The sequence below is a fragment of the Antedon mediterranea genome, chromosome 1 (genome assembly GCF_964355755.1).
Source record: "Antedon mediterranea chromosome 1, ecAntMedi1.1, whole genome shotgun sequence".
NCBI lineage: Eukaryota > Metazoa > Echinodermata > Crinoidea > Comatulida > Antedonidae > Antedon > Antedon mediterranea.
In genome coordinates, this window is record NC_092670.1 from 23444823 (window position 1) to 23464458 (window position 19636).

Sequence of the window (19636 nt, forward strand, 5' to 3'; positions counted from 1 at the left end):
TAATTCTCATACCCTCTAGGTCTACATTACATGCTTTTAAAGTTTAATGTTCATACCAAATGTTTTCTGAGAATACTGGTAAATATTTGATCGCCTTGTGCATTATTAAATTAGTTTTGAGATTTGTTTTATAAAGAAAAAAAACCCCTTATGTTATGCTGTGAGTGAATACTTTTCGAACCTTTTCAATTTATTTTTACTTTTTGCAAAGATAGTTGGAGAGTTACCAATCGGCTTATCCAATCAAGGGGTGGTAAATTACAATGCAAAAGATAGGACATTTATTGGTTAAGTTCAGCACTTTCACCATTTTTAGGCCCTCTCCCACCTACCTTTAATAATTAAAATTATTAGATTTTGGTGATAACATGGATCTTGTCAACAAGGCTATTATACAATCTAATCTGTTCCATACGTACACAAGTTAGCATCATGTTTTATGGATAGTTAAATTTAAATGGTGTCATTATTGCTCCCCTACTACTTTGTTGACGCATTTCAATACGTGAATTCTTACACAAGTGGTTTGAATAGGACTTTGTACTTTTATTAAACAGTTAATTAACATTTACTACAGAAAAATTAGTCTGTACGGAGCAATATCCTACAGATCTTGTTTCATATACTTATTTGACATTTGTCTGCAGAATTGATAAAAGTTTTAGTAACTATATTTCAGAACCTTTATTTTTCAATCATGAATGTGCATTGTAGAGTGAACAAGTATAGCATTAAAGAAGTTAAATATGGAAAAGATGAAACCATTGTTTTCACCATTTTATACAAACAAGGAATTTTGTATGTGTATGACATGTGAAGGTAAATGACAACATAGGAGATGATTGACATATGTATGACAGCTACTATCAATAAGGTCATTGACAGGCTATCAAATAATCCCTTTATCTTGTTAATTTTATTTGAGTTATTTTATTAGTAGTAGTACAGTACTGCATACTATTTATAGTACAGTATAGTTCCATCTAGAGTTCAGAGTATTTAGAATACATTATTGCTTTAAAAAAACTATTTAGAAAGCTGGCATTCTTATGTCAAATCTTTAGTTAGCCAAAAAATTGAAACTTGGTGAACTAAAGCCTTAAAGTTCCCAGGTCTCCTACAATTTTACGGGTAGGCCTACCCAATAACTATGTTAAATGTTACGTGCAAGTTTGAATGAAAATGGCACTTCATAGAAAAGGAGAGTTCAAATCCTTGCATCCCTACCTCCCCTACCAGCCCTATCTTCCATACCAGCCCTACCTCATCCCACCATCCCTACCTCCTCCTACCAGCCCTATCTTCCATACCAGCCTTACCTCCTCCCACCAGCCCTACCTCCTCCTACCAGCCCTACCTCCTCACACCAGCCCTACCTCCTTCCACCAGCCCTACCTCCTCCCACCAGCCCTACCTCCTCCCACCACCCCTACCTACTCCCACCAGCTCTACCTCCCTGTACCAGCCCTACTTCCCCGTACCAGCCCTACTTCCCCATACCAGCCCTATCTCCCCGTACCAGCCCTACCAACCCTACCTCCCCCTACCGGCCCTACCAGGCCTACATCCCCCTACCAGGCCTATCTCCCCTTCCCAAGCCTACCTCCCCCTCCCACCATGGGGACTGTATACACCAATGTAGGACACTTCAAATAAAAGGTTATGAAATCAAGTTTGTCCGACTGAACATACAGGCTACAAAATTATTGAATTATCATACCACCTTTTTTTCCCTGACATTTATCCAAGTTTTGTTTTATTATAACATTTGGTATATCACAGAGGAATTCTAAACTAATTCCTTCATGATCATACTGTTTTATTTGAATAATTATTTTGTTAAATGTCGGACTAAGAAACAGCTGCCATTATCTAGTTGTCCACGTGAGAGTTTACCGACACACTTGTTGAGAAAAACCAGCACAAAATGGCATAGTGGCATCGTTCTTTTTCTTTTTTGTCCTTATATGTATCAGAAATGTGTCCTTCAAATAATTAGTGTAGTATGATTGGACTCTTTAGCCTGTGCTTAATTATGCTTAGCTTTAACTTGTGATGCATCATTACCATATATTATATAAACCATTAAACAGAATACTGTTTGTTTATGCATGCATATGCCATGATTGTCTCTCTCCATTTAATTATGAGATATATAGCAAACTATCAAGCAATAGTATTGCCATATTTGTACTTATATTATCATAGCGCTTTAAGACTTTTTTTTACGCTTTCAATTTTTAAAAATGTATTCATTTATATTAAGTTATCAGTAAGTCGCCAATTACAAGATGGATAAAACTATTTTTAACTTATCATGCTTATAAAGTCTCATTTGAGTCTTAGGGAGTGGAGTTGAAAGAGTCGTGAGTTACAACCCTGGCACAAGATCAGGATTGAACCCTGGATCTTGTAATTGGAAGACAGGCATGTTAACCACCAACCTATCGCGCCACACATCAACCATTTAACCATGGAGTCCTCAGTATATTGCCTATCTTAACCATAACACAATACAGGCATCACAGGTGATACTTATTGGACACTGTATTACAGAATTGGTCTATGATTTGATACTGGAAAGATAATGCCATACTTCCAATTTCACTCTGCACTGTAATAGTACATTCATAGATTAAGCTAGAAATTAAATATAAATGATGAAAAATAATGTAACAAACACTAATGATTTTACTTTATAATATATACATTATTTTGACACTTAAATATATTGAATGATTTGGTTTTACTAATAAATTTCAATTCCCTTAAATTGATGCTTTAAATGAGAAACCAAATCGGTAAAATAAACTTTTCATTGATTTCTTTTAAATGCAATCAAGTACTGCTATATATAGTGATATATTGTTCTTCTATTGTATTTTGTAATAGTATTAAAGTAATGAGTCCCGTCAGGATTAAAGTATAGATTCCAAGATTTAATCTACCCTTTGTAATAATGGAATAGTCAAAGCACAGATTATTTCTGCCCAGGTGAATGGATCACCTTTTAGATTCAAGAAAACATTGAAGTAGAAAAGCTGTACTTATCACCTGTCAGGTATATGTAGCAACTACTCCTAGCCCATGAAAATAATGTTTGTGTTTACTACTAGTTGGAATTCACTATCCTTATAAGTTATAGGTAGGTGTTGGAAATGTCTTTGTTGAGGATCTGTTTTAATTTATTGTTTAATTTATTTTTGTACATAATGAGTATAAAAATAGCGTAGTATAAACTAAAATAGTGTTGTATACATTAATTTACTTTTTCGTAGATTTTAGCTACTTGTTACTTGTTAGTACTAAAGTCTTGATTCAATATGAGCTGAAGTATTAAACAGACGCTCTGTATTTTGCAGAGTATTTCACTAAGTTCCTGAGGGCTTAATAATTTTTTCTCTACACTTCAAGAACACGTCAGTACATAAACATGTATACTTAACATTACATTGTAATGTTTATTCTGATAACATTTTCCGTGACAGTTAGGGTTTTAGGTGTGTTACAAATTATTACAACAATGTAATTAATAAACACGCGTTTCCTGTGACCTGCATTTTCTCCCCTTCCCTCCCCCACTTGTGCTTTAAAGGGTCAGCCCACTTGTGATTGGGAGTAAACTGTCTTCACTGCCAATGGTGATATGGGAACTAACCTGGTACCTGTGTATCCTGATGCTGTAACCTGTTACTATATGTGGGTCTGTTTTTTTGCTGTCATACTGTGCGAATAAATTATTCCCAATTTCTTTGCAGCATAAACCGGACAAATTTTAAGTAACCTGTTAAATAGAATTCTCAAAATAATGGTTAAAACCTGCTCAATTAGAACATTTAATCTATTTTTAAATAAAACGGTTTTTAGCATTTAATGGATCAGAAACGTTCTAAGGAGCATCTGATTATTAATCCAGAAGATGATTGCAGAGCTAAACAATCAAGATATTCTTAAAGACCCCTTCCCTGCAATTTTGGACGTTTTTTGGAAAATAATAGATATATATCACTTTAAAAACATTAAACCATGTCATTCCTTGTCTTAAATGTACGTTTTATGGTAAATTATGATAAAAAGTGAGAAACAATGCACTACCTAAGTAGCTCGCGGCGATCGACCTCTCGTGGACGGTCTCAGGCCTAGCCTAGCTAGGCTTAGTTTTGTAGGCCTAGCTGGTAAACATCGGTAACGTACGAACATCGTACGCTAGCTATATACCTAGCCTGACGTTGTATAGTTGCTGCATTAATTGTCTTTCTATTTTTGCCAGACTCCGTTGATACAAATTGGGGAAAACCCGGTATTTTCGCTGAAAAGTTAGGAGTCTTCCATTTGTTTTGGCTTCACGATCGATCGAAAAGTGGGCGAATTACAGGTGAAAAACAAAAATATCAATCCGCGCGCAATGCATTTTGGGATTTATAGCGGGCCGCTATAATTATTAAAATCGATTTATTTTTCACATTTTTAACCGTTTAAAGACGAAAAAAGTTATCGCAATAGGACCATATAGTATTATTTTTACATTAAATATAGTTTGTGATCTTAAATTTAGATCTAAAAAACGTAGGGAAGGGGGCTTTAACTTTACCTACTTCCTTTTTATATACATAAGAAGCCTCTTGATATTACTTGAAGTAAGGTTTAGAAACTTGTCATAGGTACTTGTTGAAGTGAATACTTTGATGTTGTCTCTTCATTTTTGAAGTTTCAAATTATAGAGTTTTTTTTATGTTTTATTGGAGTTTAATTCTGAGGGTCTTAACAAAAGTTTACAGAGCCTAGGGATATAAAAGAATTACACAGGACGATTTACCTGTTAACAAGCTGTATTCAAAGTTTTCACCACAATTTTACCCGCCAAGGTCCTCTGGTTGAATGACATGACTGACAATCTAAAGTTGTACTTGATTGTGTTCATAATTCTGGAAACCTTGTAAGTTTAGAAAAAGTCTTTTGATGTGGTTTTTATAAATCTTTAATTATTAAATAGTTCAATTTGATTGTAGTTTTAGATACAGAGCCTAGTTTTCTGTGATATACTATTTTTTGTTAGGCCTGTATTGCAGTTCTTTACAAAAAGAGTTTGATTATTTCACCTGCTAGGCATTTAAAGGGCATGGCTAGTTCAAGTCAAAAATGACAAAAATCACAAAGAAACAGATAAAGAGTAATTTAACATGACATTTTACAATTTTAAAATGTTGATGCGAAGACAGTTTCTCGACACACAGAGTTGTAAGCTCATTAGTAATGAAAATGTGTGAAAAAACACACAAGAAATGTGTTTGCTTAATCTTGTTTATACCTTTGACATTGAATTTAATCATTAAATTTGTTCAGCTGTAGTTTATCTTTAGTGTAGACCTATCAAGTAAAAGACTCACTCATTAACTGGAGACAGTCTACTAAATAATATGGCCTGCCGCCGCCGTTGTGATTACTTGAGTTAAACACTGTCTTTTAGTACGCTTGAATTAAACTACAATAGTGTTACTTAAGACGGTTTCTTTTCCTTTTAATGAAGGCTAATTTGATATGCAATAATGAACAAATTAAACGATTGTTAGCTAATAGAACGGTAGGTTTTGTGTACTTTTGTGATTTTCAGTTCATTCTTTGGCGTTACATCCGTTCTAAAACCTGTTAAATTAGCAACAGTTTGGCAGACTGAATATCTGGATTTTAAGCTCTGTCTGCACTATCAAAATTTATGTGACAAAAAAAATGTGATGTGCCCCTATACAGTACGGACATGATGATGTAACTTATATATCACTACTATATTTTGGTATATCATCACTACCATATTTGGGCACATCACAACTAGTTTGATAGTGTAGAGAGAGCTTAAGTCCAGTTTATTTATAAATCTGTGCACCATTTTCATTTAGTTCTGCCTTATACCTATATGCAGTAATGAACTAATAATAAGGTTGTTTAGCTACAGTAATCGCAGGATTAGGTTTGTTTACTTTGGCAATTTGTTCCTTGTTTTGTTTGTCGTAAGAGCTTTTAAATTGGCAACAGTTTGAGGATGTACATATTATCTGGATTTCAGTCCCGTTTATTTATTGATAAACTAGTACAAAGTGCCCTACTATACCAATTTTAAATGATTTATTTCTAAATCATCTTGTATCATAATTATAGCATGATAATCAAATTACATGTATTTGACCCTAGACAAGTTGTAAAAGAATTCATTGTTAGTTGTTGCTTCTTTTAAAAGCTTGCAAAAGATCAGAGGTGGCAGCTCCAATAAATCACTGATGCTCTCCAGAGATTGCCACTAATAAGAGCTCTTGTCACCTAACAGAAATCCAGCACCAGAATATATGCATCTTTGTTCCCCATGGAAAAGTAGTGTCATGGAAAGTTTAAACCATCTTCACTTATATTAAGTTTCAACCATCTTCACTTATATTAAGTTTCTTAATTTAGTTTTGAGTACAGTAGAACATGTACAGTAGGTACAGTATGCTAAATTCAATGTATTTCTATCATACTTTAGTGCAGTTGTTAGTGTTTTTTAACAAATACTTTGGGAAGCCAATATTATGTTATAGGAGAACATTTAGATAAATTGTGTTCTTCTGGATTTTCTTTACTTTAAATATGAAATATAGATAAGTAGTTGACTGACTGCCTTGTGCCAACAAACTGGCTTGGACTTGGTGCATGATAAGATGTGTTCGATGTTAAAATAAAATAAAAATACTGAAAGAAATAAAATTAATCTTCTTGGAAGTGTTACATTTGCCTGCCTCTAGAATAGAAAACAAGGTTATATATTTGAAGTTTTGCATGGCGAAATCAATATGAAGGCATAAAGATTGCCGTACACCATTAGAGTGAAAAGTCGAGAAACTCAACAGTTCTTTTCAGAAATATACATGGTGTACTGTAAACTTTATATCTACATAAGACAGGGTTAGCTCACTTGCCTGCCGACAAGGAGATGTGCAGTGTGTAGCAGTTACTTATCTGCCTATAGGGTAGAAGCAGACATATGCAGGGTTACCTCACCTGTTTCTAGCTAGAAGACATAGGCTAGGTAACACATGCTCACCTTCCTCACCCTAATACTACATCCATCAGCAACAAAAGACTTTTCCACAGGTGTAAGAAGAATGGTATCCTGTATTCATAAGTAGGTCTAAAAAGAGTATAATTAAACTTTTCTAGACTTGTTTATTAATGGCAAGCCCTAGAGATTTAATTTTAAACAAGTTTCTGGTTGGTTTGACGTGATGTAAATTTAACATTTGTGAATCCTGTACATTATTCAGATTAGAATTCAATTTGTTTATTTTAGAACATTTTCTTTCAATTGAGTTATAGCATTGCATAGAATGGAAGCGACAGTTGTGCACACTATTATTTATTCAACACAACAGTGTGTTCTTAATTTTGAGTTTGTTGACTTTTTTAACCATTTAACTCATTTTGTTTGAAGTCTCAAGTAAATTAAATGGTTCACATACTGTTATGTTACAGCTACACAATTTACTTTATTTATTTCTATTTTACATCTTTAAGAAATAGAATAAAAAAACAACAAATTAAATCAAATAACTTCCATCCACCTACCATGGAGGTAAAAATAAACCTCCATGCACCTACTACCAATCCTCCTTTCCCCTCAACCTCCTCATCCTCCTTCTCTACACCAAAACTAAAGGAAAGATGTTTCTAATAAAATAATAGCTTTTTTTCAACAATATATCCACAGTTTAAGCCCATCCCTTTGATGATTGGGTAATGACCTAAACTAGTCCAAGGTCTCTTCACCTCAGCCTACAAGCCATCCCTCCCCAGGCCAGGTGTATAAACACTGGTACTGATTGAAGAAATCTATGCTACTACCTTATAGAACTCGCACCGCATTCTACTCTAGGTACCTTTCATTTACCTTCCAATTACAAGTTGATGTTGGCAATTAAAACAATTTATTATGGTAATTTTTCCTATATTGGAATTATCTTGCAAGTGATATGTGATACTGGGTTGTAATTTATCCTTAGTTTTGAGTTTTACAATATAAGATTTATATTTATTACATAAATGTATATGATATATTATTACTTAGTATTTGCGTTGCTTTGGTTGAATCCATATTTATTCAAAAACAATACTCTATTCAATTATTTATACACAATATAGGCCTACTACTGACTGTACAATCTGAACATTTGTTAATCATTGGTTGTGGTACTGTATTTGTAAAACACTCTACATTCTTATTCCAAATATTTCAAGTGACTTATTTATATCCTAAAAAACAGATTTAATAAAGAAACATTAATTATCAAACTCTCAACCAATGTGAAAAGAAGTCTTTGACTTGTTTTATAATTTCTATCCAACTATTTATAACTACGACAAAATGCAATTTGTCGGTCAATTTGCGGCAGAAATTGTATTATCACTTTCCTGTACATTTTACGAGATTTTAATATCGTATTAACCATGAAACTGCACCTCTGCATGTAATTTGATATGTTAACCAACTAATAAATCCTCACTACTTGTAGAGACTGTGCTAAAGCATAAAGAAATCTTGTTTTTGTTCACATACCTACCCATCCGTAGATATTCAATCTTCTACTGAAAAAGTATCAAAGAATATTTAAAAATATCATATTCATACTGTAGGCAGAAAATATAATCGGTGAAAAATTTATAATCAATAACAAATTTACAATACTATAGTAGAAAGAAAGCAAGTGATATAAGTTAGCGCAAGTTTATGCAATTGCACAAATAGGTTCCTAGTTCTTATAAATCTTTCTACAAGTCAATCAATCAGATGTTTCTTAATAGTTTTAGAACACCAAACATCTCAGGAGTACAATTATCTTTTTTTTATAACCACAAACTAATTGCTTTTCTGTTTTTATACTTCAGGGTATAAATGAAAGTTTAAAAAAAAATAAATGCAAACCATCATTTTTCAGTTTCTGATGTTGATTATTGCATTGTAGGCCAAATGGTCTACTTATAATAATATATTAGTTCACTGCTGAATAACCTCTGTATACCCAGTGATGGTTTAAAGTAGAAGACGTAATCTAGCAATTATGGATTTCTTATTCCTTTCAGACTAAGCCGATTTAGTAATGTCAACAAGCCTTAGGCTAAGTTCAATGCCCAATGCAGATCTGTCGGTCAAAACAGACAGCCAATAATCCTAATGTATTCAAATATTCTTTTAAGTTTTATCTTCGTTTCCAGAGAGTAAAATGATATATGTATATATGTATTGTTAAAATGACTATTTTTCTTTTCATTTGAAATAAAAGAATGATTGAAAAAATGTATTAATATGGTTTTTGATTGTTTGCATACTGTACCCAATATAATTAAGTATTTACAATGTTTGGGAAATTTAGAATATATTTTACTATAACAATAACATTCAAATTCTTTAAAAAATCAATTGAATATCAGCAAATGTATTTCTTGCAAGTTGGTTTCTTTTTATTAAACTGTTGTCCACACTGAGTCCTTGGTCTTGCGTCCTGAAACAACTAGATATATTTCACACACAGTAATGTTTTGTACAGAATGTGAAATGAGCTGGTTCTATTCTTAACACTATACCAATTATCATGATTATTTTTTTCTGGCCACCAAACCAAACTCGTGGCTCAGTGTGAACATAGATTAATGTAGAAATCATCTATTATGTATGTATTTATGTATGAATCATGATGACATGTATGTACTATATTTCTCTTGTTTAAAAGATGAATGATAAAAATAGTGTATTAGCAAATTAAAGTCAGTTGTTGTACCATGACAAGCAATTAAAGGTTTAACAAAATGCTGATGCTTTGTTTATTAGTGAAATAAACATCACGTTACAGCATTGTCTTGTATTCAACATTAAAGCTGAAAATAATTACAATTCTAGTGGAATAGAATTTTCTCCATTAATACATTATACAGTAGTTATCTATTTTGTCATCAATCTTCATCTCAATTTTATGAGCAGCAGAAAAAAGTCCTTTCGTAGAAAAAAAAAACTAAACATAATGTTTACAATTATAGAAATAAACTGTTCATAGTTAAACCAAAAACCCATTGTCAATTTGACTATTTTTTACTTTAAAATACATTTTTTCAGGTAAATATATTTTTTTTTTAATTTTCGGTCAAAGGGAATAACTATTATGTGACATTAAAATGTTTCTGGTAATATATTTTAAAAACAAATAAAAACACTTTAGGTGTTCATTATCATACACTTTTCTAGTACTATAGTCTTTGGGTGAAACACAAAAAAAAAACCCCAAACACTGATACAATGACACAAAAGATTTTGCGTAACTCCTTGTTTTATTTGTGACCCCAACCACCATTTTTTTTTACAATCTCGCCAGTTACCAGAGAAGAATTTGTATTTACATAAATATATACTGTACTTGATTTAATTACTTAATTCCTAGGAAATCAGTATTCTGGATAACCTACTACAGGCCCATCAATAATGTCAGTAATAGTTTTACTTAAAAAAATAGTGCAAATTTCAATGAGTCGTGATTCAAACAATCAGTCCACATTGATTAGAAATAATGCTGTGTTTTTTTAATTTTATATTTTATTGTACTGTAATCTTTGATATAAAATAAAATTTGTATATATTGTAATTGAATTTTATGGTAAATAGTGTTTATTCATAATTACCAAATTTATATATTGTATAAAGGAATTACTGACTCATTCAGTCACTATTGGCCTAGGTCGCTTTTGTTTTTCCTGAACCTGTTTTTATTGTTGTTTTTTGGTCAAATAAATGAAATTAAATAAAATTGCCGATATAAATAAAACTAATGATTTTGCATTTAACGCCATTATTATGTAAGAGGATACATTATAGTACATTCTTCTGTTTATGAGTACAAACAAGTTTCTTTATTCAATAACAAATCCCTAAGGTATTAAACTGTAAAGATACTAGAATAATCAATAAAGCTTCTTCAATTCAGTTAACATATAGAATGTAGGGCAAGATGTTAAGACGCCAGTTAAACTAGCCAGGATTGCCATAATCAATAATATTATGTAATACAATCATTCAGTGAAAAGATGATTTGTTAAAGTTTGCCTGTGGTTTGAGGTCATTAATGTGTTTTATGGTATAAAACAGGACATGATTGAGAATTGAACTGTGAACTATATATAGTATTATCCATTTAAAGTTTCTTCCATTTAATTTGTCTATTAAATAAAATTGGCAAATTGTGATGTATTGATCACTATTAGCATATCAACATTATGGACCAACTACAGATTTAATCCGGGATTATGATTACAATTACAGTAGGACCCTCCTTCAGGACATCCCTATTCAAGGGTCAGCGGCCTGTAGTGTTAAGTATTTGTTGGGTGTACTATAGGAAGTTACTGTATCTTTCAACATGTTTTTGTGGAAGATACTATTGTTAATTTCCTGGTGAAACTTGTTGTTTCTGTTTTGCATGTTTTGTATGGATGTACGTACTATCTGAAATAAAGGAAATGAATGAGTTATGGCCAACCTCTATTAACGGGACACTATTAAAGAGTACTACTTTTTTTTTAAAGTGACTATTGTACCATTATATGTAATTGAACAAAATTAAAACCTACAGAACTTGACAAGCACCTGCTTCTTTGTTAATTAGCTGTTAAATCCAATTAAAGAAACATGTCTAATCAACGATTGTTTGGTTAATATATTCTTTTATTATTTGCGTAAATGGTGGATAAATGTGTGTGTTACTTAATGCCTGCAGGGTGTATTGTTATTAAACGTTTTGTTGTTGTTATTGCTTAACTTTTAAAAGCAGGAGATTGCTTAGGGCACGGAAATACAGCCTGTTTACACCTGTGTTGCCATGGAGTTCAACAAATGAAAAATTCTGATTTACATCTATTTTATTTATATGCTTATGACAATATGTACAGAATTTGATTTCAATTAACTAAACATGATTCAACTGAGAGTAGTTGAAATATTAAGTTATAGAGATATTAATCACAATATTCCTATTCAAATATGAATGTAAAAAGATTATTGAAAACTTGTTACTTCTAATGTGAAGCACATAGAGGCTTTATGCATCCAAAATTATTATATACATATGACACATACCAGTGTATCAGTTTTGAAAATGATTTAACTTTTCTTATATGTTCCAACCTCGTTTCGTTTCGTAATATTTATTCAACCAAAAAACTATATTATTTAACATAAATATTAAACATTTTAACATAATATTTCTACTTATTTTTGTTTTTGGTTTTTTGTTTTTTTTGGCTGGTATCTGGTTTAGAAGTATTAAACTTGTCTCAATCAGACCCCTAACCAAACAAATATTAGAAATAGTGTAATAAGGAAAAAGGTATACGCCTTATTTAGACTTCAAATTATATAAGTAATTATGAAAATAAATATTTTTTTTCCCTCCATATGCCATGCTACTGTACTATTACTACTAGCTATTCTCAAATAATAGTAATTTTTTAAAAATGTTATTTTTTTTAGGGAAAAAATCAATAACATTACCAAATCGAAGTGCCAGCACTAAACCTCATGGTAAGCAATTACATTAATTGGTTCTTATTACATCTATATATTATACAATGCAGATATCAATATCTATCATACATATTTGCTTATTAATAGTATACAGATGCTTTATGGGTTAGACTTAATATAATTATAATTTCTTTAGCTGGATACTACATGTATTTTGGTTGGAAAGCAATAGACAACTAGCTAAAGGCACTATGAAAAATAGTGCCCCTGAAGCTATTAAATTACAGTGAAAAACCTAATATAAACGTAATAAAGAAATGTCAATGTTTAGTAAATGTACATTTGTTGATGTTTGATTTTGGTCAAAATAAATTTTAAAAATAAATAAACTGAATTTAATGTTGCTTCCAACTGCAATATGTGGGTTCTGCTTTGCATTAATAGTGGGCGTCATTGCTAGCATTTTAAATGCATGTATTTTTACTGAATACTAAGACAGATCCAGCGATGGGTTGGAGAGTAGGGGGAGATGGAGAGTAGGGGGAGATGGAGAGTAGGGGGAAATGGAGAGTAGGGGGAAATGGAGAGTAGGGGGAAATGGAGAGTAGGGTGAGATGGAGAGTAGGGTGAGATGGAGAGTAGGGGGAGATGGAGAGGAGGGGGAGATGGAGAGGAGGGGGAGATGGAGAGTAGGGAGAGGGAGGGTGATGGAGAGTAGGGGAGGGTGAAGGAGAGTAGTGGAGATGGAGAGTAGGGGAGATAAAGAGAGTAAGGGGATGAGATGATGGAGAGTAGGGGGAGATGGAGAGTAGGGGGAGATGGAGAGTAGGGGGAGATGGAGAGTAGGGGAGATGGAGAGTAGGGGGAGATGGAGAGTAGGGGGAGATGGAGAGTAGGGGGAGGGAGGGTGATGGTGAGTAGGGAGAGGGAGGGTGATGGTGAGTAGGGGGAGGGAGTGTGATGGAGAGTAGAGGGAGGGAGAATGATGGTGAGTAGGGGGAGGGAGGGTGATGGAGAGTAGAGGAAGGGAGGGTGATGGAGAGTAGAGGAAGGGAGGGTGATGGAGAGTAGGGGAGAGAGAGGGTGATGGAGAGTAGGGGAGAGAGGGTGATGAAGAGTAGGGGGAGAGAGGGTGATGAAGAGTAGGGGGAGAGAGGGTGATAAAGAGTAGGGGGAGAGAGGGTGATGGAGAGTAGGGGGAGAGAGGGTGATGGAGAGTAGGGGAGACTTTTCAAGACCCTAACCCTAACCTTTCAAAAAGAAACAACGATTTGTATTTTACTTCTGGATCTGTCTGAAGTATCAATTTTGCTTTCTTGTCATTTATCATCCTTTATTATTGTATTCTTGCTTGTTGATATTCGTCGTCGTTTTTAACCAATGCTCCATGGTGTTCCCTTCTTGTCACTAACAAACTTGTAGGTCTACCAGCTAACCCCCTGTATGGCATGTGCCGATCCGTGTCGATTGGCTCGTACGCTGACCTTTATCCTAGTCACTCGTTGGAAATATTGACTTGTAACCTGGGCGACCGACGGTCCACAGATTCCATCGCTTCGGCCAGTTCCTCTGGAAATTGGTCAAGTAAAGGTTAGTATATTTGGTATCACTGTGGCTAACCATGACGCTTGGTTTTTCTAATTCTAGTTTATCCATCACAGTTTATATAAAACTGAAGGCACTTTGGCTCACAAAACTAACATGGTTATCTGTTTGGGCCATAAATTACATAACAAAACATAATCGAACCATGAAGCTAAATATAACAAATTGCAGGAACAATTCAAAACAAAAAGACTGAATTTTGGAAATCAAACCAAAATCGTGAAATGACCATAAGGAAATGTTTATGTCACCACCGATACCAAGCTTTAACATCTTTTATATAAGTGATACATTATTTTAATATAAAAAATTGTGCAATCACCAATATTTTTCAATTGACTCACCAAAACATCATAAATAATTCAGTACCTAGTAAATTTGTACAGCTTTATTAAAATTATTTTAATGGTCCTATTATACAGTGTAATATTTATAATGGTATTTGATGTTTGATATTTTTTTTAAATTTATTTACTCTATAGTTGCAGTTCCTATGCATCAAACGTTCCACCCATTTCATTCACTCCTTTAATTCACTGCTTTTACCTTTATTCTATCTTAAATACAATATATTTTTTTCCTTTTTTGTTACAGTACATTTCTTTCTATTTGACTTGTTTAGTAATGTTCTTTGCATTTGTTTTGTTACACATACACATGCAGTATAAAAGAAACAGACAAATTGATGTAGTTGGGTCTGTAGTTAGACCTAGTTACAATATCTGTTGCGCTATGTGATTAATATACGAGTAACAGCATTATCCAACATTCTTCACTGCTTTAGTAGACTCACTCAACATAATTGTCACTTAATGCTACTTGAATCATGGTATTTATACAAGTATGTAATGTGAATTTTAACAGAAGAGAGAAAAATAATGTGATAATGCTGAAGTAAAGTAATAATGTGTAAACGAAAATTCAGGAGAGTGAAAAATATCACCTGAAGAAATGTGCTAAAAGCTCTATAACATGTTATGATGTATCACATCGTCGATGTCGATTCTTGATTACAGTAGAACTCCTATTAAGAGGACACCAAGCAAATTGTCCCCTTAATAGGGGTCTCTCCTAATCAGATGTTTGCCATAGTGTTAAAACTTATATTATAATGTATCTCGCATCATTGATGTCACTCTTTGATTACAGTAAAGCTTCTATTAAGGGGACACCTTTGGGACCAAGCAAAGTGTCCCCTTTTATAGGGATGTCTCCTAATTAGATGTTGACCATAGTGTAAAATAAATATTTCCCCTTGTTCATTTCATTGAAAGAGGGATGTCCTAAAGAAGAGGTTCTATTCTAATCATTACTTATTTCATCATCTATATATAAATTACTGTAGAAATATTCTATTCCATTCCTCTTCCTTAAAATAAATAAATCTATTTTATCTTGTTTTTTTTTTTAGAATTGTCTGATTATATGCAACAAACAAAACAGGATTCATCACCCCAACAACCCTTACCACCTTCCAACATGGCTCCCATGCCCATAGCAACCGTAAACTACCAACAGTCATATAGTGGATCTCCAACTTACAGGGTAAGTGGCATGTAGTACTTGAAGTTTGTCTTAAGTCTACACTATCAAACTTGTTTGGCAAAAAGTGTGATATGCCCAAACATGATAGTGATATGCCCAAACATGGTAGTGATATGATATCATCATGTCCATATATGGGCACATCACATTTTTTTATCACATAAAGTTGATAGTGTGGACAGAGCAGTACTGTGTTTACTGAAATTGCAATCCAGTTAAAAGGAAGATTAGAATAACATTTTTCATAACATTGCTTAACATTAACATTTAGTTTTAATTATCTCTAATGCGCCTTGACATTTTTTGATAAGGCGCAATATAAATAGTCTATGTATGTATGTAATAAATAGATAATTAATTTAACACATAAATATTTTCTAGCAATCATCTAGCCTTTTAATGAAGTTTAATTGTAAACTGTCTTTAATGAATGGTGTGTTATATGGGTTTGCACTTTCTGTTAATTGACTTTGTCCTTCAGGTCATACACCCATAACTTATCTTTGTAAAAACCAAGAAACAGACTATAAATTTCATGTATACTCTTTCATCTGATTCGTCATCCATCTGATTTGACATTTAGCTGTTGGCTATATCCAGACACACATTAATCTTTGCTTGTTTTATCTAATTTCTCATCCTTCGGATTAAGTGGGTGGTTGTGGAATAGGAATTACTCATTGTTTACGATCCATAATAACACTGGATAAAGTGTTTGAAAAGTACAATTAGATGTTACATATTTTATATGTGTTGTCCGTCATTGCCGACAATAATGTTGCTTGTATGTATTCAATGATGAACTGTCATATGGCTCCGTAGGCCAAATGCTGAAGCACACATACAACTGCAAATAGGATATTGGAGTATTAAGTGACTATGCTGTTGCTTGATGACCAACAGATATTATTGCAAGTCAAAAGGATTACAGTAGAACCCTAGGACCCAGCATAGTGTCCTCTTTATAGGCTCTCTCCCCTGAATAGGGAACATATACTTCCTCTTGGGCGTTTCATACAAATTGTTCCTCTCTTCATATGGGTGTTGACTGAATATATATAGTGTCCCAAACGATGGATTTACTGTATTAAGGATGTTTCACACCTGTTCCGGCACGAATCCGGTCCGGTGCCGGAAATCAACGTCAATGTTTTGTTTTCACGCGGCTACGAGTATATCTATTGGAGCGTTGTGGCAACAAACATTGATATTTGATGTGCCGGACCAGAACTGTGCCGGAACAGGTGTGGAAGACCCTTTACGATTCAAATATTGTGCTCGAAAAAGTATAGTGTGGTACAGTATGTTACATTGATTCTTGTACTGTATTTGTATTATATTTTCATAGCATGCAACAGAGGCATTGCAAAGAAAGTATCAAGGTGGTAGTCAAGGAAGTCATGAGATGTTAGCAACCAGTAGAAACTCACCTGTGCCGCCTGTAGTTTCCATGGCAAATTCAAGAATTTCACCAGGTAAAATCTAAAAATATATTACATTATTGTATAATCATTACAAATGATATTGCGAAGCAATTCACTGACTATAGAATCTGCAACACTGAAAATGTTTTTTAGTCTACTTTATTTTAATATATAGAAGTAATAATTTCTTTTAGTTATTTGATTTCTTTTTACGTATTTCTTCTTTATACTGAATAACATTTGTTACAAGACCGTACTGCCAGTAACTTAACAAACTAAATTAATTATTAAAAAACCTATATACAATTTAGAAACACCACCACCACCTACTTATCTATTGCCAGCAATCCATTAAAACAATTTCATTTAACTTATATTAGGTACTCATTCAAAGGATCCTTTGCTAGCCTCCACCCACAGACAGAATGCCTTACCTCAACATTTTAACCAAGATGTCTGGCCAAGGAGACCAATTCAGAATGGTAACACATCAGAAGAGGAGAGTGGAGTTGATGTCAACTCATCCACAGAAAGTATGGAAAAGAAAACAAACCAGGTAAATACTTACAAGTTAAATAATTTCAGCACACTACCGAAAGCACTTAAGTAAGTTAGTGCAATACCATGCTATCTGAAAGCAACAGCTATGCACTCTAAATAAATATTACATGTATTGTATTTTTTTTTTCTTTAGGTGGTTGGAAATCACCATGAAATGGTCAATTCTTCACCTTCATCACACCGTGGTATTAACCCTAAACCAAGCAGAAGTTGTGAGAATGTACTTAATGAAAACTGTATAGTTCCAGGTATTAATACAAGCAATCGAATTATAGGCTTACACATAATATCTCTTGTCTGTAGTCTGTAGTATTCTGGCATTTTGGATATTTACAATACATATAAAACTAAATATGAAATATCCAAAATAAGATTATATAAATTTGACTAGTACAGTATCATTTAAATGAAATGAACAATTTATTTAAATTCATTTCAAGATAATTATTGTAATGATAATGATCCATAACAATTTGTATAGATCAACATGTGTTTATTATCCTCCACAGCTCCACAACGACCGCACAGTGATTGTCCGCCACTGAAGAAAATTGAAAATGAAATACCATCATTAGATGCTAAGGTAGAACACACACACACATGCATTATGCAATAGATTTTAAAAATTTGAAAACAAAAGAGTTTTACATACTATTTATTTAATCAGGGCAGCTGCTGCTGTGAGTCTATTGACGCACGATAATAACTACCTTTAATTAGCATATATTATGTGCTTTTTTTGTTTATAATTAATTGTAATTTATATTTTTCTCATAGTATCCATCATTTGTTTTCCATCCAGTCATTTGTCCTGTATTGTTGTCATATTTAAAATTAATTTTTATGATTATTTATTATTATTCTTCGTCTTATTCTAAGGATGCTGATAGAATATATGAGTGGTTAAAGAGACTACGATTACCAGAATACACAAACAACTTCACAAAGGCAGGATATGACATGCCAACCATTGCCAAGATGACCCCAGAGGTACAACCATAATTACACAATATTTTTCTTGTTATTGTAGGGTTTTCGCATTAAATTTTAACATTGTGATACATGTTTTATGTTATTTTACATACACCTTTGCAGAATTAATTTGTTTTCTAGACAAATAGACATCCTTTTTTTATATTCTTTCAAAATGTATTACTGTTGTATTAATAAAAAGGAACCAAATGTTAGTAAATGATAAAAGATATAGATGCCCCAGAAAATCTGAACTCTTCTTTTCTGCTTAATTCTCTGTGACACACATATGATACATAACTTATACATTCATTCTTTTGTATTATTTAATTTATCATTTATTCATTACTCCATTCATTCTTTTATTATTTCATTCTTTTATTGATTTTAAGTATATAACTAAAGAGAAATCATTAAAAATGGATTTGACTTGATTTTTCAGGATTTAACTGCGGTTGGTGTCACAGTGCCAGGCCACCGAAAAAAAATGTTTGCCATGATAGGGCAAATGAAGGAACCAGATGTAGCTCCAAATTTTAAACCAGTAACTACAGTATTTTATATGGAAAGAAATTTCCAGTCTTATCCAAAACAAAAATGAAAAATATTACATAACGATTTTAATGGAAGGGAAACAGCAATTCAGTTTCAGTATAAATATTTCATAATTGTTTAAAGGGTCTCATGTTGAATAAACACTATTAAAAAAAAAACTATTACAAGGAAATCAGAAAAAAATGTATACCTTCTTTGTTTTTTGAAAATCCAAATACTTTTAAATTCTGCTGTTTAATGTCATCACAGGATCCAATAATTATTGATAATCTATCTAAATATATTTATCATGCTTAAGTTAAGATATACGTTTGCTTAGAGAACAAAATTAATTAATTCATTTATCTTGTGACCATAAATTGCTTTATTTTTCAATGTAATTATTATTTTGTTAATTACTAGGGGCCAGAGGCCTAAAGTAAATAAAGTCAGGCGATAAGCCTGA

At 32.8% G+C, this 19636-nt stretch overlaps 1 protein-coding gene across 1 annotated transcript in view; it reads left to right on the plus strand.

Moving 5' to 3' along the window:
• LOC140063491 (uncharacterized) overlaps nucleotides 1-19636 on the plus strand; it is a 76222-nt gene that overhangs the window by 50660 nt on the left and 5926 nt on the right. Inside the window, exons 11-18 of the mRNA XM_072109833.1 lie at nucleotides 12536-12586; nucleotides 15546-15679; nucleotides 17028-17154; nucleotides 17484-17659; nucleotides 17798-17912; nucleotides 18174-18247; nucleotides 18544-18654; nucleotides 19079-19180. Of these exons, the coding sequence (XP_071965934.1) occupies nucleotides 12536-12586; nucleotides 15546-15679; nucleotides 17028-17154; nucleotides 17484-17659; nucleotides 17798-17912; nucleotides 18174-18247; nucleotides 18544-18654; nucleotides 19079-19180 (890 nt within the window). The remainder of the gene's footprint in view (nucleotides 1-12535; nucleotides 12587-15545; nucleotides 15680-17027; nucleotides 17155-17483; nucleotides 17660-17797; nucleotides 17913-18173; nucleotides 18248-18543; nucleotides 18655-19078; nucleotides 19181-19636) is intronic.